Raw genomic sequence first — 22,350 nt, forward strand, 5'->3', positions numbered from 1 at the left:
TGAGTGATTGTTCCCATTGTCGTGTTGGTGCGCTACCCGTTTCGGTGCGCTATTTGTAGCTTGCCTCCTTGTATTTTTAGGAGAGGATTTTCGCACATGTTTAGTGCGCCCATTTGTTTACGCCTGTGTGCGCATTTTCTCGCCTCCGGGCTGTTTGGATTGTATTTTTGTGTGCTCTACTAAAGTCTTTGTTGGACTTAACTTCTGCGTCCTGCGCCTGATTCCACACCACACCCACCTACAGCACCTACTGACAGAATCACTCACCTTCTGAATGGAATCAGCAGGAGCCGCAGCAGCACAGGAGACGTTGGAGGATCGGGTTCGGGAGCAGAACGACCAGATCCTGCGGATCGGGACCGCCCTGCAGGATGTGATCAACACGCTCCAACGCTGGGAGACCCGAGGAACACCCCCAACGCCACCGTCCCTACCATCACCATCAGCAAATCAGCCCATTCCCGCTCCGGAACCCAGAGGAGTTCGACTCTCGCTCCCGAGGGCCTACGATGGGACCGCTGCCGGGTGTCAGGGCTTCCTTCTCCAGGTGGAGCTTTACCTGGCCACCGTGCACCCGGCGCCCTCGGGACACGAGCGTGTCCGCCCTTATCTCCTGCCTTTCCGGCAAGGCGTTAGAATGGGCCAACGCCGAGTGGAGGAGGATAGACGCGACCACCATCACTTACGCTGAGTTCTCCCGCCGCTTCAGGGCGGTGTTTGACCATCCACCAGAGGGGAAAGCGGCGGGGGAGCGTCTGTTCTGCCTCCGGCAGGGGAAGAGGAGTGCCCAGGAGTTCGCGTTGGAATTCCGTACTCTAGCGGCGGATGCAGGGTGGAATGAGCGGGCCCTCATCGATCACTACCGCTGTAGTCTACGTGAGGACGTCCGTCGGGAGCTGGCCTGTCAGGACACCATTCTCTCTTTCGACCAGTTAGTCGACATGTCCATCAGGCTGGACACCCTGCTGGCTACCCGCGGACGTCCCGAGGGAGGTCCGTCCATTTCACCCTCCAGCGTCTCCGAACAGAGCCCCATGGAGCTCGGGGGCGCTGGCGCTAGAGAGAGGAGGGGTCGGAGTACGAGGGGGTCCATCTCCTGCACCAACTGTGGTCGGGGAGGACACACCGCGGCTAGGTGCTGGGGATGGCCTCCTAGGGGAGAAGACGACAGGCCCCACACTGGGGAGTCCTTCCAGGTGAGTAGGCGCCCCACTCACCCAGAGCTCTCTGTTGCGCACTTCTGTATACCTGTGCGTTTTCCACAGGTAGCACCTCATTCCCAGCATAAGGCGCTGGAAGATTCAGGCGCGGCTGGGAATTTTATTGATAAGAAATTTTGTTTAGCCTTAGGGATTCCCCTTCTCCCTGTTGACGTCCCCTTCCCCGTTCATGCCCTAGATAGCCGTCCGTTGGGATCGGGCTTGATCAGGGAGGTCACGGCGCCACTTAGGATGTGTGCGCAGGGGGGTCTTCAGGAGATGATCCAGCTATTTCTGATCGACTCGCCTGCGTATCCGGTGGTGCTGGGCATGCCCTGGTTGAGTAACCATAACCCGTTCATTTCGTGGCAGGAGAGGGCTCTGATGGAGTGGTCTGCCCAGTGTGTGGGTCGATGTTTAGGCGTTTCCGTAGGGGCTACCTCGGTGGAGAGTCCAAACCAGGTGCCCGCATTGCACGTTCCCCCTGAGTATGGGGATTTGGCTATTGTGTTCAGTAAGTCGAGGGCGACGCAGTTGCCTCCCCATAGGCAGGGAGATTGTGCGATAGACCTCCAGGCAGGAGCTGCGCTCCCACGGAGCCATGTGTATCCTCTGTCTCAGGAGGAGAAGAGAGCTATGGAGACTTACATAGACGAATCTCTGAGACAAGGATACATACGGCCCTCCACTTCCCCTGCGTCCTCGAGTTTATTTTTTGTGAAGAAAAAGGACGGTGGGTTACGCCCGTGCATTGATTACCGTGGTCTCAATCAGATCACGGTGAAGTACAGTTATCCACTCCCGCTGATTGCGACCATGACGGAGTCATTGCACGGGCGCGTTTCTTCACTAAATTGGATCTCAGGAGAGCGCGTACAACTTGGTGCGCATTAGGGGGCGATGAATGGAAGACAGCCTTTAGTACCACCTCGGGCCATTACGAGTATCTTGTCATGCCATACGGGTTGATGAACGCTCCTTCAGTTTTCCAATCATTCGTAGATGAGATCTTCAGGGACATGCAGGGGCAGGGGGGTGGTCGTGTACATAGATGACATTCTCGTGTACTCGTCTACCCGAGTCGAGCATGTGGCACTGGTGCGCCGAGTGTTGCGGAGGCTGTTGGAGCACGACCTGTATGTCAAGGCAGAGAAGTGTCTGTTTTTCCAGGAGTCGGTCTCCTTTTTGGGTTATCAGTTGTCTGCGTCAGGGGTGAAGATGGAGGTAGACCGGGTGTCAGCCGTGCGTAATTGGCAAACGCCAACCACTGTGAAGGAGGTGCAGCAGTTTTGGGGTTTGCGAATTACTACCGGAGGTTTATCCGGGGTTTTGGACAGGTGGCAGCTCCCATAACGTCTCTTTTGAAGGGGGGTCCGGTGCGTCTGCAGTGGTCAGCCGAGGCGGACAGGGCGTTTGGGAGGCTGAAGGACCTGTTTACCTCGGCTCCGGTGCTGGCGCATCCGGATCCCTCTTTACCATTTCAGGTAGAGGTGGACGCGTCAGAGGCCGGTATAGGAGCCGTGCTTTCATAACGGTCCGCACGCCACCTAAACTCCGCCCCTGTGCTTTTTATTCCAAGAAGCTCAGTCCGGCGGAGCGAAATTATGACGTAGGGGACAGGGAGCTGTTAGCCGTGGTACAGGCCCTAAAGGTGTGGAGGCACTGGCTTGAGGGGCTCAACACCCTTTCCTCATTTTGACGGACCACCGTAACCTGGAGTACATCCGGGCAGCTAGGAGACTAAACCCTCGCCAGGCGCGGTGGAATATGTTTTTGACCCGGTTCATATTTAAGATCACATACATCCCTGGGTCACAGAACGGTAAGGCAGACGCGCTGTCTCGGCGGTATGACACGGAGGAGAGGTCCGTGGAGCCCACTCCCATACTGCCGGAGTCTTGTCTGGTGGCACCGGTAGTGTGGGAGGTCGATGCTGAACTCGAGCGGGCGCTGCGCACCGACCCTAGTCCACCTCAATGCCCGGAGGGTCGGAAGTACGTTCCGCTCGAGGTTCGGGATCGATTGATCTATTGGGCTCACACGTCACCCTCCTCTGGACATCCTGGTATCGGCCGGACAGTGCACTGCCTTAGTGCTAAGTACTGGTGGCCCACGTTGGCGAGGGATGTGAGGGTTTATGTCTCCTCCTGCTCGGTGTGCGCCCAGTGTAAGGCGCCTAGACATCTGCCTGAGGGTAAGTTACTACCCCTGCCCGTTCCACAACGACCATGGTCTCACCTCTCGGTGGATTTCATCACTGACCTTCCTCCCTCACAGGGGAATACTACTATACTGGTCGTTGTGGACCGGTTCTCTAAGGCCTGTCGTTTGCTCCCTATGCCGGGCCTTCCTACGGCCCTACAGACCGCCGAAGCGCTATTCACCCATGTTTTCCGGCACTACGGGGTACCCGAGGATATTGTGTCTGATCGAGGTCCCCAATTTACCTCCAGAGTCTGGAGAGCCTTTATGGAGCGGTTGGTGGTCTCGGTGAGCCTCACTTCGGGTTACCATCCGGAGAGTAATGGGCAGGTGGAACGTGTGAACCAGGATGTGGGTAGGTTTCTTAGAACATACTGCCGGGACCGGCCGGAGGAGTGGGCAAGGTACGTTCCCTGGGCAGAAATGGCCCAGAATTCCCTACGCCATTCCTCCACTAACCTAACCCCTTTCCAATGTGTGTTAGGTTACCAGCCGGTTCTGGCACCTTGGCAGCAGAGCCAGATCGAGGCTCCTGCGGTGGATGAGTGGGTGCGGCGCTCGGAGGAGACATGGAACGCTGCACACGTCCACCTGCAGCGGGCCCTCCGTCGTCAAAAGGCGAGCGCCGATCTCCACCGCAGTGAGGGACCGGTGTACGCACCTGGTGATCGAGTCTGGCTCTCTACCAGAAACCTGCCCCTCCGCCTGCCCTGTCGGAAACTGGGTCGGCGGTTTGTAGGGCCATTTAAAGTCCTGGGAAGATTGAACGAGGTGTGTTACAGATTACAACTACCTGTTGAGTATAAAAGTATTAACCCCTCGTTCCATGTGTCTCTTCTCAGGCCGGTGGTAGCTGACCCACTCCAAGAAAATGAGATCAGGGAGACTCCTCCGCCCCCATTGGACATCGAGGGGGCACCGGCGTACTCAGTGCGGTCCATCTTGGATTCGAGACGTCGGATGGGGGGTCTCCAATATCTAGTGGAGTGGGAGGGGTACGGCCCGGAGGAACGGTGCTGGGTGCCGAGGGGAGACATTTTGGACCCGTCTCTCCTGACGGAATTCCATCGTAGTCACCCGACGCGCCCTGCTCCGCGTCCTCCTGGTCGTCCCCGAGGCCGGAGTCGGCGCACGTCTGGAGCCGCGCGTCAAGGGGGGGGTACTGTCACGGTTTCGGCCGAGGCTGCCTCTCTTCCTTGCTCGGGCAGGCTTCGGCGTTCGTCGTCTCCGGAATACTAGCTGCCACCGTTGTATGTTTCCATGTTCGTTTGGTCTTGTCTGGAATTGTACACCTGTTGTCGTTTAGTGTCATTAGTGTCCTATAAGTTCTCGTTGTGTTTGTCAGGTGTTGTGAGTGATTGTTCCCATTGTCGTGTTGGTGCGCTACCCGTTTCGGTGCGCTATTTGTAGCTTGCCTCCTTGTATTTTTAGGAGAGGATTTTCACACATGTTTAGTGCGCCCGTTTGTTTACGCCTGTGTGCGCATTTTCTCGCCTCCGGGCTGTTTGGATTGTATTTTTGTGTGCTCTACTAAAGTCTTTGTTGGACTTAACTTCTGCGTCCTGTGCCTGATTCCACACCACACCCACCTACAGCACCTACTGACAGGGCCGTCCCGGCTCCGCTGGTCTGCTGAGGCTGACAGGGCTTTCAGTAACCTGAAGGTTCTGTTCACCTCAGCCCCGGTACTGGCCCATCCCAATACATCATTACATCATTACCGTCCGTAGTGGAGGTGGATGCGTCCGAGGTAGGGGTAGGCGCTGTCCTATTACAATGCTCGGGCACGCCACCCAAGCTCCGCCCCTGTGCCTTTTTCTTTAAGAAGCTCAGCCCGGCAGAGCAGAACTATGATGTTGGTGATCAGGAGCTGTTGGCTGTTGTCAGAGCCCTGACTGCGTGGAGGCACTGGCTCGAGGGGGCGAAACACCCTTTCCTCGTCTGGACTGACCACCGTAACCTGGAGTACATCCGGGCAGCGAGCTTGCTGAACTCTCGCCAGGCCAGGTGGGCCTTGTTCTTCACCCGGTTTGATTTCACACTGTCATACATACCAGGCACAAAGAACGTGAAGGCAGACACACTGTCACGGCTGTACGACACAGAGGAGAGGCCCATAGACAACACCCCCATACTCCCGGCCTCCTGCATTGTGGCGCCGGTATTGTGGGCATTGGACGCGGACATAGAGCGGGCGTTACACACAGAGCCATCTCCACCTCAGTGCCCAGCTGGGCTGCAGTACATGCCGTCTATTGTCCGTGATCGTCTTATCTATTGGGCACACACGTCCCCCTCCTCTGGTCACCCAGGCATCGGCCGTACAGTGCGCTGCCTGACCGGGAAGTACTGGTGGCCTACCTTGGCTAAGGACGTGAGGGTGTATGTCTCCTCCTGCTCAGTGTGCGCCCAGAGTAAGGCACCTAGGTACCCTCCAGCAGGTAAGTTACATCCCTTACCAGTTCCAGAATGGCCATGGTCCCACTTATCGATTGACTTCTTAACTGATCTTCCCCTCTCTCAGGGTAACACCACCATCCTGGTTGTTGTGGACCGCTTTTCCAAAGCCTGCCGCCTCCTTCCTCTCCCCGTCTCCCCACAGCCCTGCAAACTGCGGAAGCCCTATTTACTAACGTCTTCCGGCACTACGGGATGCCAGAGGACATAGTGTCTGACCGGGGTCCCCAGTTTATGTCTCGGGTCTGGCTCTCGACCCGGAACCTGCCCCTCTGCCTGTCCTGCCAGAAGCTGAGCCCACGGTTTATGAGGCCATTCAAAGTCCTGAGGAGAGTATACGAGGTTACGTATAGGTTACTACTCCCTCCTGATTACCGTATTAACCCCTCGTTTCACGTGTCTCTCCTCAGGCCAGTGGTGGCTGGTCCGCTCAAGGAGTCTGAGGTGTGGGAGGTCCCTCCGCCCCCTCTGGACATCGAGGGGGCCCCGGCGTACTCCGTCCATTCCATCCTGGATTCGAGGCGTCGGGTGGGGGGCCTTCAGTACCTCGTGGAGTGGGAGGGGTACGGTCCGGAGGAACGGTGCTGGGTCCCGGTGAGGGATGTCCTCGATCCCTCCCTGTTGCGGGATTTCCACAGTCGCCATTCGGCTCGCCCTGCTTTGCGTCCTCCTGGCCGTCCCCGAGGCCGGTGTCGGCGCACTGCTGGAGTTGCGCGTCAAGGGTAGGGTACTGTCACGACTTCCTCCGAAGCTGCTTCCTCTCTTTGTTCAAGCAGGCTTCGGCGTTCGTCGTCACCGGCCTTCTAGCCGCTGCCGCTCCTCATCTCATCATTCCATTTGTTTTGTCTCGTTTTTAAACACACCTGGTTCATATCCCCTCATCAGTACCTGTATAAGTATTCCCTCTGCCCCCCATGTCTTTGTGTGTGATTGTTTATTGTGGAGGTGACGATAGCTCGGTGGAGCTTTCTATATTTGTATCGCTGGGATATTCACCTGTGTGCTCTGTTTTCTCCAGTGCGCCGTTATACCGCACTGTAGTGTTTTACGCATTCCTGCGTACCGCTGTATTTGCCGAATAAACCATTTATTCTGTGATTTACCCTCCTGCGCCTGACTCCGTCCAAATCACCTGCTACACCATTCCAGCTAAACAATGGATATATAAATATATTAATAAAAAATCTGAGAACAGTAATATTTTACACACACATGAAAGTACCCATAAGCAATGATTTCTGAAAAAACACAAATGTGAAAAATTGGTGGATATAGCGTTTTGGAAATAAACTCTTCAATTATTTTGGGGAGTTTGGAGTAAATTATGTCATTGTTTTGCATTCAGAGTCACGAAAACAAATGTACCCACAACTGTTTGGTAAATAATCTAATCTGCATATCTTGGAACATGCACATTTCACAATGCATATGAATAAATGAATCATGTTTACACAGGTAGACTGTGTTACATAATACATAACATACAATATAACAATTCATTAACTTTCACAAAATAACTATACACATAAATACCTGTAAAACAAGGAGATCTTGAACATGACTTTGAGCTATCCCCATGTTCTCTTATTATAGTGCAGTATTCATTAACATGCTCACTGTATGTCAGAGTCAGGCATCACACTCCACCCAAGAGACACCCCTATCCTGATTGCTATATCTCTATCTGCCCTTCAAATAATGCGCTACCCAAGCACGTCTTACTTAATTATCATGCACAAGGTGATATCATAGTTATATGCAAACGAATGCGAGTCTCTAGTTTCCACTCCCCCCTACAATTTGATTATCTGGGAGCTGCCAACCCTAATAAGACAATGATCTCTGTTACAGTGCTGAGTCGCTGACACTGGTACTACATTAGGCACGCCTGCCTGGCCACTTGATATCATTGTGGCGTCTGCAGTCTCCGATGGAGTGAAGCTGTGCTACTCAATAATTCACACTGATTCAATCTCAGACAGTTCCAGTTGACCTACATGTGATCCAAACGATGCTTGATGGGAAAGTTAGGGATTGGAATTAGAGAGGGAGGCAGGTAGCCTAGCGTTTAAGAGTATTGGGCCAGTAACCGAAAGGTCACCGAGCCGACTAGATGAAAAATCTATTGATGTGCCCTTGAGCAAGGCACTGAACCCTAATTGCTACTGTAAGTCGCTTTGGATAAGAGCGTCTGGTAAATGTAGAGAGGGGCCTAACTTAACCTTATGATACAATAGCCATGGAAATAAGATGATAAATAACAGCAGCGTATTTGTCACGATCGTCGTTAAGAGAGGAGGACCAAGGCGCAGCGTGATGAACGAACATGTTTATTTATCATTAGCGATAAACACGGACAGTAAACAAAAACAACAAACGACTCGTAACGTCCTAGGTAACATAGACCAACACGGAACAAGAACCCACAAACACAAAGGGAAAACCAGACAGTTTAAATATGGCTCCCAATCAGAGACAACCAGCCACAGCTGACACTCGTTGCCTCTGATTGGGAGTCACTCAGGCCAACATAGAAATAAACAAACCAGAACTCCCAACATCGAAATACACCACATAGAAAGAACACACCCTGGCTCAACATCTAGAGTCCCAGAGCCAGGGTGTTACAGTACCCCCCCCTAAAGGCGCGGACTGCGACCGCGCCTCAACTAGAGCAAAACAGGGGAGGGCTGGGTGGGCATTCCTCCTCGGCGGCGGTTCTGGCTCCGGCCTTGCCCACCACCCTCCAATAAACCCCCCATAGCGTCCCTGGTCCGGTCTGGCCCCGCTGGCTGGAGCTGAACTGGACGTAGCAGGAGCGGTTAGCTTCAGCTCCGTAGTGGAGCAGTTGACCGGTACCTTACCAGGCACCGGTGACCCAGGCATGGGTTGTGCTGGACTGACGACACGCACCCCTGGCTTGGTGCGTGGAGCCGGAACGGGCCGGACCGGGCTGACGACTCGCACCCCTGGCTTGGTGCGTGGAGTAGGAACGGGCCGAACCGGGCTGACGACTCGCACCCCTGTCTTGGTGCGTGGAGTAGGAACGGGCCGGACCGGGCTGACGATGCGCACCCCTGGCTTGGTGCGTGGAGTAGGAACAGGCCGGACCGGGCTGGCGACGCACACCGTAGGCTTGGTGCGAGGAGCAGGGACAGGCCGGACCGGGCTGACGATGCGCACCCCTGGCTTGGTGCGTGGAGTAGGAACAGGCCGGACCGGGCTGGCGACGCACACCGTAGGCTTGGTGCGAGGAGCAGGGACAGGCCGGACCGGGCTGGCGACGCACACCGTAGGCTTGGTGCGAGGAGCAGGGACAGGCCGGACCGGGCTGGCGACGCACACCGTAGGCTTGGTGCGTGGAGCAGGGACAGGCCGGGCCGGGCTGGCGACGCACACCGTAGGCTTGGTGCGAGGAGCAGGGACAGGCCGGACCGGGCTGGCGACGCACCCCGTAGGCTTGGTGCGAGGAGCAGGGACAGGCCGGACCGGGCTGGCGACGCACACCGTAGGCTTGGTGCGTGGAGCAGGGACAGGCCGGGCCGGGCTGTGGAGACGGATAGGAGACCTGGAGTGAAGAGCTGCCACAACCCGTCCTGGCTGAATGCCTACCTTCACACACTCTGTGTGAGGCATCAGCACAGGACGTACAGGGCTGTGTACCCGTACTGGCATAACAGCACGTGACACTGGCGCAGGATATCCGGGACCGAGGAGAGGCACTGGAGGCCACGAGCGCTGAGCCGGCACACTCCGTCCTGGCTGCATGCCCACCTTCGCACAACCCGTGCGGGGTGCTCGCACAGGACGTACCGGACTATGCCGGACCACTCGTGGCACAGTACGCAGCTCCGCATACCCTGGAACCTGACCAGTCTCATGCTGCCATGCCTGAGTACGGGGAGTTGGCTCTGCTCTCCATCCAGGCTCCGCCAACCTGCCTTCTGGCCCCCCAAACCCGGTGGCCTCCTCTCCAAATCGCCCTGTGGCAGCCTCCTGCTGCCCAGCCGCCCATGCCGTGTGCCCCCCCCCAAAAAAATTTGGGGGTTGCCTCTCGTCCGTCCGACGATGACACTGCTGACGCTGCTGCTCCTCTCTCACCAGGGCCTTAATCCTAGCCCATGGCCCTTTGCCCCCGAGCATGTCCTCCCAGGACCACGATTTGCCCACCTGGGCCATCGCCAACCTCTCCATCTCCTTTCCCGGCGCTTCCTCCCATGTCCAGTCTGCCTGCTCCTGGACACGCTGCTTGGTCCTTGTATGGTGGGTTCTTCTGTCACGATCGTCGTTAAGAGAGGAGGACCAAGGCGCAGCGTGATGAACGAACATGTTTATTTATCATTAGCGATAAACACGGACAGTAAACAAAAACAACAAACGACTCGTAACGTCCTAGGTAACATAGACCAACACGGAACAAGAACCCACAAACACAAAGGGAAAACCAGACTGTTTAAATATGGCCCCCAATCAGAGACAACCAGCCACAGCTGACACTCGTTGCCTCTGATTGGGAGTCACTCAGGCCAACATAGAAATAAACAAACCAGAACTCCCAACATCGAAATACACCACATAGAAAGAACACACCCTGGCTCAACATCTAGAGTCCCAGAGCCAGGGTGTTACAGTATTTGACGTACAGTGAGGGAAAAAAGTATTTGATCCCCTGCTGATTTTGTACGTTTGCCCACTGACAAAAAATTATCAGTCTATAATTTTAATGGTAGGTTTATTTGAACAGTGAGAGACAGAATAACAACAAAAAAATCCAGAAAAACTAATGTCAAAAATGTTATAAATTGATTTGCATTTTAATGAGGGAAATAAGTATTTGACCCGCTCTCAATCAGAAAGATTTCTGGCTCCCAGGTGTCTTTTATACAGGTAACGAGCTGAGATTAGGAGCACACTCTTAAAGGGAGTGCTCCTAATCTCAGCTTGTTACCTGTATAAAAGACACCTGTCCACAGAAGCAATCAATCAATCAGATTCCAAACTCTCCACCATGGGCCAAGACCAAAGAGCTCTCCAAGGATATCAGGGACAAGATTGTAGACCTACACAAGGCTGGAATGGGCTACAAGACCATCGCCAAGCAGCTTGGTGAGAAGGTGACAACAGTTGGTGCGATTATTCACAAATGGAAGAAACACAAAAGAACTGTCAATCTCCCTCGGCCTGGGGCTCCATGCAAGATCTCACCTCGTGGAGTTGCAATGATCATGAGAACGGTGAGGACTCAGCCCAGAACTACACGGGAGGATCTTGTCAATGATCTCAAGGCAGCTGGGACCATAGTCACCAAGAAACAATTGGTAACACACTACGCCGTGAAGGACTGAAATCCTGCAGCGCCTGCAAGGTTCCCCTGCTCAAGAAAGCACATATACAGGCCCGTCTGAAGTTTGCCAATGAACATCTGAATGATTCAGAGGAGAACTGGGTGAAAGTGTTGTGGTCAGATGAGACCAAAATCGAGCTCTTTGGTATCAACTCAACTCGCCGTGTTTGGAGGAGGAGGAATGCTGCCTATGACCCCAAGAACACCATTCCCACCGTCAAACATGGAGGTGGAAACATTATGCTTTTGGGGTGTTTTTCTGCTAAGGGGACAGGATAACTTCACCGCATCAAAGGGACGATGGACGGGGCCATGTACCGTCAAATCTTGGGTGAGAACCTCCTTCCCTCAGCCAGGGCATTGAAAATGGGTCATGGATGGGTATTCCAGCATGACAATGACCCAAAACACACGGCCAAGGCAACAAAGGAGTGGCTCAAGAAGAAGCACATTAAGGTCCTGGAGTGGCCTAGCCAGTCTCCAGACCTTAATCCCATAGAAAATCTGTGGAGGGAGCTGAACGTTCTAGTTGCCAAACGTCAGCCTCGAAACCTTAATGACTTGGAGAAGATCTGCAAAGAGGAGTGGGACAAAATCCCTCCTGAGATGTGTGCAAACCTGGTGGCCAACTACAACAAACGTCTGACCTCTGTGATTGCATCTACTACAAGACCATGGTGCTTGCCTACGGAGCTGTGAGGGGAACGGCACCTCCTTACCTTCAGGCTCTGATCAGACCCTACACCCAAACGAGGGCACTACGTTCATCCACCTCTGGCCTGCTAGCCCCCCTACCTCTACGGAAGCACAGTTCCCGCTCAGCCCAGTCAAAGCTATTCGCTGCTCTGGCACCCCAATGGTGGAACAAGCTCCCCCACGACGCCAGGACAGCGGAGTCACTGACCACCTTCCCGGAGACACTTGAAACCCTACCTCTTTAAGGAATACCTGGAATAGTATAAAAGTAATCATTCTACCCCTCCCTCCCCCACCCCCCCATAAAAAAAAGAAGGAAAAAAAAGAAAAGTGGTTGTCCCACTGGCTATCATAAGTTGAATGCACCAATTTGTAAGTCGCTCTGGATAAGAGCGTCTGCTAAATGATGTAAATGTAAATGTAATTGCCAACAAGGGTTTTGCCACCAAGTACTGTCATGTTTTGCAGAGGGGTCAAATACTTATTTCCATCATTAAAATGCAAATCAATTTATAACATTTTTGACATGCGTTTTTCTGGATTTTTATGTTGTTATTCTGTCTCTCACTGTTCAAATAAAACTACCATTAAAATTATAGACTGATCATGTCTTTGTCAGTGGGCAAACGTACAAAATCAGCAGGGGATCAAATACTTTTTTCCCTCACTGTACATGGTGCCCCAATCACCTTGACCAGAAAGTGTTTGATAAGTTTAATAAAGGTTGTTATGCACCCGTAGGCACAAAGAGGATAAATAAGTAAGTAATTATGCAGTCACAGTATACACAGTATCCATTCTGGAGTCCTGTTCTACCTGGAGGCGCTGTGTTAAATAAGTTGAATAATTGAATAATTAAATAATCGATTCATTAACTGTTTATTATGCATATGCAAAGTATCCATTCTCGAGTCCCATTCTACCTGGGGCTACTGATAATATACTCACATGTCCTGGCCTTGCCAGTGAGGGCCTCGCTGGAGCCGGTGGTGTAGGAGGCGATGACCCTGACACCGTACTCTGTACCGCTCATTAGGTTCAGGATCAGCATGGTGTTCACGTCCTCGCCCACAAAGGTCTCCAGAGCAGGTCCCGCAGCTGTGGAGAAGAGAGGGGTTGGTGTGTGTGTGTGTGAGAGAAAGAGCTCACATTCACCACCACACATACTACAGCACACTGCTTGCAGAACTCTTGGGCTACTCTCACCTAAGGAGCATTTAAGACCTTATTGATTTTTTGCAGCTGACCGTGATTGCTAGAATTTCATGAATACTGCATTGTATTAAGAGTGGTGGAGTTTGAGTGTAGTGGGTTGTCAGTCAGAAAACAGCTTTAGACATCATTGTGTGGAATGTTTTAAACATGTTTTGTGTCAAGGCGGTTTTGCCCTCTAGCAGATATATAAATAGAGTGGTAGGAATTTCTCTATTAATAAGCATTTGGTGCTTAGAAGGTGATGAACTGACCAGATCACATGTGAGTGGGATCACAAGCGTAGGAGGTGGCCCAGAAGATCATCCTTTGTAGTTAACACAATATATTGAATGAGGGTTCATGCACTTTCCCACCGTGTGTGTGTGTGTGTGTGTGTGTGTGTGTGTGTGTGTGTGTGTGTATGTGTGTGTAGGAGTAGTTGTAGTAGTAATAGTAATAGTATTAGTAGTAGTAGTAGTAGTAGTAGTAGTAGTAGTAGTAGTAGTAGTAGTAGTAGTAGTATTAGTAGTACTAGCAGTAGTAGTAGTAGTAGTAGTAATGGTATTAGTAGTAGTATTAGTAATATTAGCATTAGTAGTAGTGGTAGTAGTAGTAGTAGTAGTAGTAGTAGTAGTAGTAGTAGTAGTAGTACTAGCAGCAGCAGCAGTAGTAGTAGTAGTAGTAGTAGTAGTAGTGGTATTAGTAGTAGTAGTAGTATTAGTAGTACTAGCAGTAGTAGTAGTAATAGTATTAGTAGAGTATTAGTAATATTAGCATTAGTAGTAGTAGTGGTAGTAGTAGTAGTAGTAGTAGTAGTAGTAGTAGTAGTAGTAGTAGTAGTAGTAGTAGTAGTCATAGTAGTAGTAGTGGTAGTAGGATAAGAGCGTCTGCTAAATGATGTAAATGTAAATGTAGTATTAGCAGTAGTAGTAGTAGTAGTAGTAGTAGTAGTAGTAGTAGTAGTATTAGTAGCAGTAGTAGAAATGGTAGTATTAGTATTAGTAGCAGTAGTAGTAATAGTAGTATTAGTAGCAGTACTAGTAATGGTAGTATTAGTATTAGTATCAGTAGTAGTAGTAGTTGTTGTAGTAGTAAAAGGTCAGGTGGAAGAGATGGGTTGTATGATAGATCATTTTAATAAGCAGTATTGATGTGTGTTGTAGGGTTTATGTGGGTTAGATAGGCTATCTTTTGAAATAAGCAGTACTGTGTGTGTGTGAATGTGTGTGTACATACCAGAGATGGGTTTGTAGACGACCCTGTAGCCCATAGTGGGGGATGGGGGCGTGTTCCAGGTGATACGGAAGCGGTTGTACCATTCCTCCGACACTCTCAGGTTCCTAGGAGCAGACAGTGGTACTGCAGGAAGAATGAAAGAGCAAGGGAAAGAGAGAATGAAAGAAGAAATGGATAGAGGGGGAAAAAGTATGGAGACGAGATAGATTAATATAGAGAGGGAATTAGAGGAAAAAAGAAAGACAGACAGACAGACAGACAGACGGACGGACAGACAGACAGACAGACAGAGGGTGGGAGATAAAGGTATAGAGTGAGTGAGTGAGCGATAGACAGAGAGAGAGAACAGAACACACTCAGAAAAAAGGTACATTTTCATCAAGTACAGTAATGAATTGTAGATGAGAAACTCTGTGTACATATGAATCACTCAGTCTCCTGTCCTAAAAAGAGAAGCACATTGAGAGTTCTTAAATTAAACACGGTACATGTCTGATGGGCTTTTAGATGACTAACTCTGAGTCACAGACTCACAGCATTGGACTGAATTACAACTGTATTCAGTAGTGTTAGCATAATTTGTCCAGACCTGTTCCATACAAAACAAATCATTCACACACACACACACACACACACACACACACATCCAATATGACATGTTGTTTGAGGGATTAGCCTAATTTTTCATTCTTAAAGGGGACTGTCATTTTCAGAGCAGGGAAAATAATCAGCAACTACTCATGTTAGCATTTGAGGAAGATGAAGAATGTAAATGTGAATTCCATAAAAACATGTTTGCTAACAATGTGGGTGCCTTAAGCTTCTGACAACCTCCACAGGCGGGATTACCATCTCCTGTCAATCAACAGCTGATTCAAGCCAATGAGAGCTCTCTGATGTAGAGGTGAAGAGCTTCCATTGGATTTTTCAATATGTGTCAATGATATAAAGAGCATGGGTATCTCACCTACGGTGAGGGTTCATGGACTAACTAACTAACTAACTCATTCATTCCCAATGGGCAACACTGGTTGAAATGACATCATTACAACCATTCAACAAGGTTTGCCCAGCTTTACCTGCTGAGTTTACTCCATTATATATCTTTAAAGTTCGTATTCCACATGAAAGAAGAATACAGAAGCACAGAGGCTTCCATTGTGCCGAACAGAACGGAACATATATCTCAGAGTCTGAGCCTGTCACTAAAATGTCACCACGGAGAGAAGGTCATGCAGACAGACTTACAGGTACGTCCCATGCGGCTGACACCGGGGCCGTCTCCGTCGGTGTAGACCGGGGTGACCGTCACCTTGTACTCCGTGTCAGACAGCAGTGGCTGCAGCAGGAGGCTGTTCTGACCACTGGGGACCATTTTCTAGAACACAGACACACACACACAACTGGCAATCACGATACTAGGACGAGGTTCTGGTATTGTCTGGAGTGGAGGTCGGTTAAGGGACATACTGGGTCAATGTGACTGGTGATTAAATGTATTGGAGTTGTATCAGAGGAACAGATTAAGTTAGTAGGTAGCCGTGCACCAGACCTGTCTGTGCTGTCATGCCAAACAATGACCATAGGAATTGACAATACAGCACAGACTGTCTGGGACCAGGCGAGCTAATAGGAGCTCTGTGATGGCTTTGTTTTTAGTGATAACAGAAAGATTGATTGATCTGATTTCTGTTTTCGCATCTTTTGTTTGCTAAGCAAATCTTCATGTCCTTACGTTATGTGCAATAACGTGTGATAGTAAAGTGAATGAACATGCTGTACTGAAGAAAACCATTCAGCAAATGACTGAGTGAATTGAATGATTAAAAGGCCATGAAACAACATTGAGCAGACAGAGATGAAGTACTGTATTTAGGAGAATCTCTCGTTTAGGGCTTAAAAACCACATATTTTAGGCAATCAATGAATGACAAAAAAGAATACCTCCCAAAAATAGTTAAGAACATGTCAGGTCTGCACTTGAGCAGAAAACTAGAATTTGAATCATACTGGCTCTGGTTATGTATGAATCTCTGTATGCACATAATAAACATTAATTAAACAATGATTTATTCATATCCACATCTAATAGCTGACAGGAATATAGTTTTAAACAGCAATTCATTGCAAAGTCATATAGGCAACACTCATAGAAATCTACATGAAGTGAGTGAGCATTAAACAAATAATGCTAAGCTTGTCTTGCTAAACATGTATGTGTTTTGGGGTACTTTGCCACCAATTTATGTACAATTTTGATTATAAATAGACATTGAATTTGAAATGAAGGTATAGACTACCTAGACACTGATATCAGTAAATGTAATTGGAAAAATAGTAAAACAAGATACTTTTAAACTTTCAGGAGTTAGGCTATAGAAGTTAATTGAGTAATGTATTGAACAACGCCTAACTCGACATGTGAACACTGTGAATTCGTAATGCAGGCTGTCTAATTTCAGAATCCCCTAGAATGTCTGTCATTTCTGGACTGCAGCCACTCCTCCCTCCCCTCTCTCTCTCTCTCCACCACAGTCAACCTCTTTTTCTCTCCGTCTCTGTCTCTCTCTCTCATCCACTCTCCATTCCTCCTCTCATTCCTGTTTGTATTCCGAGCGTGTGCGGTCTAGCCTTTCCTCCATCCAAAAAAGTTTCACAGCCATGACAAGCGGCGAGCGGTGAGCTTGACAAATCAATTTCAGGCAAACGTGATGAAAATAGCAGCTAGTGTTTTCGAAGGGGGGGACCGCAGGACGGAGTGCGACCCGAGTGGCCGAGTTCCAATGCCACCGCCGTTGCCAAATTAGATTTTTTTCTATAATGTGGGCGCTCCTTCATAAACTATTTATAATTTGGACGGTTCAATCTAGTTTGGAATGAAGTATCTGTGAAGAATGCAAACTATCAATCCCCTTGACTTTGCTACAGAGTAGGGCTGTGGGTTCCACTCTACTGCTCCTATTTCTGGGCTGGCCTTTAGTGAACAACAAAGGAAGTCTCCTCTGTCTGCGTCTTACCGTCTCCTCGTCACGATCGCCCCTGGCGGTGACATAGGCAATGCGGTACTGACGCACGTTGCGGTCCTGCAGCTCCCAGGACACCTCCATGCTGAAGGTGGTGGGATCACTAAGCAGGAGGTTCCTCACACCCAGATGCACAACTGGGAGAGGGAGGGAGGGAGATGGGTAGAGGGAAGGATAGATGGAGGAAGGGAGGGAGAGAGGGTACAGGAGGTTGGAGGAAGGTAGAAAAAGAGGGTAGTGTGGGTGGAGGGAGGGGGAGAGGGAAAAAGGGAAGCAATGATGAGTTGAGAAAGGGAGGTGGAAAATGGAGAGGATAGAGGCACCAGGTGGCTTTACTATGCAGACATTAACATTTTAGTCATTTAGCAGACGCTCTTATCCAGAGCAACTTACAGTTAGTGAGTGCATACATTTTCTTTCATACTGGCCCCCGTGGGAAACGAACCCACAACCTTGCTGTTGCAAACGCCATGCTCTACCAACTGAGCTACACGGGACTATGTGGGTGCATGCATATATTTGAATAAACACAATATTAATAGACTAATGATGCAACAGTGCAGAAAGAGAGGGCACACAAACACAGGGATCCTGATGAGATCATAGCTACATACAGTATGAAGAATTTCACTCCAAAACTCTACATATCCATTTTCAGATATGTTGGTAAATTAGCTTTTATTGTTTAAAGAAATTCTGAAAGAGATTGGTGTATTTTTTCACTATCTAATCATGGCATGGGGTTGTTCAACACATCTGTAACAACACATCTGCCACACTGATCCTCAACACGGGGGCCCCTCAGGGGTGCGTGCTCAGTCCCCTCCTGTACTCTCTGTTCACCCATGACTGCATGGCCAGGCACGACTCCAACACCATCATTAAGTTTGCCGACGACACAACAGTGGTAGGCCTGATCACCGACAACGATGAGACAGCCTATAGGGAGGAGGTCAGAGATCTGGCCGTGTGGTGCCAGGACAACAACCTCTCCCTCAACGTGACCAAGACAAAGGAGATGATTGTGGACTACAGGAAAAAAAAAGAGGACTGAGCACGCCCCCATTCTCATCGACGGGGCTGTAGTGGAACAGGTTGAGAGCTTCAAGTTCCTTGGTGTCCACATCACCAACGAACTATCATGGTCCAAACACACCAAGACAGTCGTGAAGAGGGCACGACAAAGCCTATTCCCCCTCAGGAGACTAAAAAGATTTGGCATGGGTCCTCAGATCCTCAAAAAATTCTACAGCTGCACCATCGAGAGCATCCTGACTGGTTGCATCACCGCCTGGTATGGCAACTGCTTGGCCTCTGACCGCAAGGCACTACAGAGGGTAGTGCGTACGGCCCAGTACATCACAGGGGCAAAGCTCCCTGCCATCCAGGACCTCTATACCAGGCGGTGTCAGAGGAAGGCCCTCAAAATTGTCAAAGACTCCAGTCACCCTAGTCATAGACTGTTCTCTCTGCTACCGCACGGCAAGCGGTACCGGAGTGCCAAGTCTAGGTCCAAAAGACTTCTCAACAGCTTCTACCCCCAAGCCATAAGACTCCTGAACAGCTAATCATGGCTACCCGGACTATTTGCACTGCCCCCCACCCCATACTTTTACGCTGCTGCTACTCTGTTAAGTATTTATGCATAGTCACTTTAACTCTACCCACATGTACATATTACCTCAACTACCTCAACTAGCCGGTGCCCCCGCACATTGACTATGCAACGGTACCCCCTGTATATATAGCCTCCCTACTGTCACTTTATTCTATTGTATATATAGCCTCCCTACTGTCACTTTATTTTTACTTCTGCTCTTTTTTTCTCAACACTTTTTTGTTGTTGTTTTATTCTTACTTTTTTTGTTTAAAATAAATGCACTGTTGGTTAAGGGCTGTAAGTAAGCATTTCACTGTAATGTCTGCACCTGTTGTATTCGGCGCATGTGACCAATAAAATTTGATTTGATTTGATTTGATTCAATGACAGACGTATTTAAAATCTGTCACTTAATGGATTAATTTCAGAGACAAATAATTATGTTTTTTTTCAAAATACTATATATCTGCCTCACTCTCAGAGAAATAAGTAGTACTGCTAGGTTTTACATAGTCAAATGTACCAAATAACTTCGTTTCATAAAGAAATGTACAAATGCTACATTTGTGACACCAATAGCAAAACAAAATTACAAAAATAATTATATACAGTAATAGGAGATCTGTATGTAAAACATTGACATTTGACATTTTAGTCATTTAGCAGATTATCTTATCCAGAGCGACTTACAGTAAGTGCATTCATCTTAAGATTGCTAGATGAGAAAACCACATATCACAGTCAAATTTACAGTATACGAACCTCCATTCCAGCTAAAAAATGGATATATAGCGTCTTGCAAAAAAACACATTTTTTAAACCTATGAATAAAAAACCGGAGAAAATTAATATTTTACCTACACATTATGAAGGTACCCATAAGTAATCATTTCTGATGAAAAAACACAAATGTGATATTTTGGGGGGATATAGCGTTTTGGAAATAAACTCTTTATATCATTGATAATGGATGAGGTGAGTTGCAATTTCAAACCAAGTGAAAAGCACTATATAAATGCAATCCACTATCATTACCATCACTATTATATTCAACAGGACAAGTTGGGGAAATTACTATTAAAAGCTCTCACAAAATTAACTTTATAAAAATCTATACAGTGCATGACCGAAAAAATCTAGTTTACCTGCTGTTGTGGTAGTCGTGGTTGTAGTAGCTTTTGTGGTAGTCGTTGTTCTTGCCACTGAAAAACAGATAAATTGGTCAGGTCAATCAATAAATCAATACATTTATGAATTCAATTTGATTTGTATAGTGAGGATTTCAGAAGAAGAATAAGAGGGGATATACACTATATACAGTACTAGTCAAAAGTTTGGACACACCTACTCATTCAAGGGTTTTTCTTTATTTTTACTATTTTTTACATTGTAGAATAATAGTGAAGACATCAAAACTATAAAATAACACATATGGAATCATGTAGTAACCAACAAAGTGTTAAAAAAATAAAAATATATGTTATATTTGAGATTCTTCAAATAGCCACCCTTTGCCTTGATGACAGCTTTGCACACTCTTGGCATTCTCTCAACCAGCTTCATGAGGTAGTCACCTGGAATGCATTTCAATTAACAGGTGTGCCTTCTTAAAAGTTAATTTGTGAAATGTCTTAATGCGTTTGAGTCAATCAGTTGTGTTGTGACAAGGTAGGTGGGGTATACAGAAGATAGCCCTATTTGGTAAAAGACCAAGTCCATATTATGGCAAGAACAGCTCAAATAAGCAAAGAAAAACGACAGTCCATCATTACTTTAAGACATGAAGGTCAGTCAATACTGAACATTTCAAAGTTCAAGTCACAGACACATCTCAACATCAACTGTTCAGAGGGGACTGTGTGAATCAGGCCTTCATGGTCGAATTGCTGCAAAGAAACCACTAGTAAAGGACACCAATAAGAAGAAGAGACCTGCTTGGGCCAAGAAACATGAGCAATGGACATTAGACAGGTGGAAATTTGTCCTTTGGTCTGGAGTCCAAATTTGAGATTTTTGGTTCCAACCGCTGTGTCTTTGTGAGAATTGGTGTGGGTGAACGGATGATCTCCGCATGTGTGGTTCCCACCGTAAAGCATGGAGGAGGAGGTGTTATGGTGTGGGGGTGCTTTGCTGGTGACACTGTCAGTGATTTATTTAGAATTCAAGGCACACTTATCTAGCATGGCTACCACAGCATTCTGCAGCGATACGCCATCCCATCTGGTTTGGGCTTAGTGGGACTATCATTTGTTTTTCAACAGGACAATGACCCAACACACCTCCAGGCTGTGTAAGGGCTATTTTACCAAGAAGGAGAGTGATGGAGTGCTGCATCAGATGACCTGGCCTCCACAATCACCCAACGTCAACCCAATTGAGATGGTTTGGGATTAGTCGGATGGCAGAGTGAAGGAAAAACAGCCAACAAGTGCTAAGCATATGTGGGAACTCCTTCAAGACTGTTGGAAAAGCATTCCAGGTGAAGCTGGTTGAGAGAATGCCAAGGCAAAGGGTGGCTATTTGAAGAATCTCAAATATAAAATATATTTTGATTTGTTTAACACTTTTTTGGTTACTACATGATTCCATATGTGTTATTTCATAGTTTTGATGCCTTCATTATTATTCTACAATGTAGAAAATAGTAAAAAGTAAAGAAAAACCCTTGAATGAGTAGGTGTGTCCAAACTTTTGACTGGTACTGTATACAAATGTATGTGGACACCCCTTCAAATTAGTGGATTTTGCTATTTCAGCCACACCCGTTGCTGACAGGTGTATAAAATTGAGCACACAGCCATACAATCTCCACAGACAAACATTGGCAGTAGAATGGCCTTACTGAAGAGCTCAGTGACTTTCAAAATGGCACCGTCATAGGATGCCACCTTTCCAACAAGTCAGTTCGTCAAATTTCTGCACTGCTAGAGCTGCCCCAGTCAACTGTAAGTGCTGTTATTGTGAAGTGGAAACATCTAGAAGCAACAATGGCTCAGCCGCGAAGTGGTAGGTCACACAAGCTCACAGAATTTGACCGCAGAGTGCTGAAGTGCGTAGTGCGTAAAAATCGTCTGTCCTCGGTTGCAACACTCACTACCGAGTTCCAAACTGCCTCTGGAAGCAAGGTCAGCACAATAACTGTTCGTCGGGAGCATCATGAAATGGGTTTCCATGGCCGAGCAGCTGCACATAAGCATAAGATCACCATGTGCAATGCCAAGTGTTGGCTGGAGTGGTGTAAAGCTCGCCGCCATTGGACTCTGGAGCAGTGGAAACGCATTCTCTGGAGTGATGAATCACGCTTCACCATCTGGCAGTCCGATGGACGAATCTGTGTTTGGCGGATGCCAGGAGAACGCTACCTGCCCCAATGCATAGTGCCAACTGTAAAGTTTGGTG

At 48.6% G+C, this 22,350-nt stretch overlaps 1 protein-coding gene across 4 annotated transcripts in view; it reads right to left on the reverse strand.

Moving 5' to 3' along the window:
* LOC121586492 (collagen alpha-1(XIV) chain) overlaps positions 1 to 22,350 on the reverse strand; it is a 110,794-nt gene that overhangs the window by 53,347 nt on the left and 35,097 nt on the right. For all 4 annotated transcript variants that reach the window (XM_041903208.2, XM_041903209.2, XM_041903211.2 and 1 more), the window contains 5 exons: positions 20,097 to 20,153; positions 17,346 to 17,488; positions 15,577 to 15,706; positions 14,329 to 14,451; positions 12,847 to 12,996 (listed from right to left, as the gene is read on the reverse strand). In XM_041903208.2, the coding sequence (XP_041759142.2) occupies positions 12,847 to 12,996; positions 14,329 to 14,451; positions 15,577 to 15,706; positions 17,346 to 17,488; positions 20,097 to 20,153 (603 nt within the window). The remainder of the gene's footprint in view (positions 1 to 12,846; positions 12,997 to 14,328; positions 14,452 to 15,576; positions 15,707 to 17,345; positions 17,489 to 20,096; positions 20,154 to 22,350) is intronic.

Source organism: Coregonus clupeaformis, chromosome 17 (genome assembly GCF_020615455.1).
Source record: "Coregonus clupeaformis isolate EN_2021a chromosome 17, ASM2061545v1, whole genome shotgun sequence".
Lineage (NCBI taxonomy): Eukaryota > Metazoa > Chordata > Actinopteri > Salmoniformes > Salmonidae > Coregonus > Coregonus clupeaformis.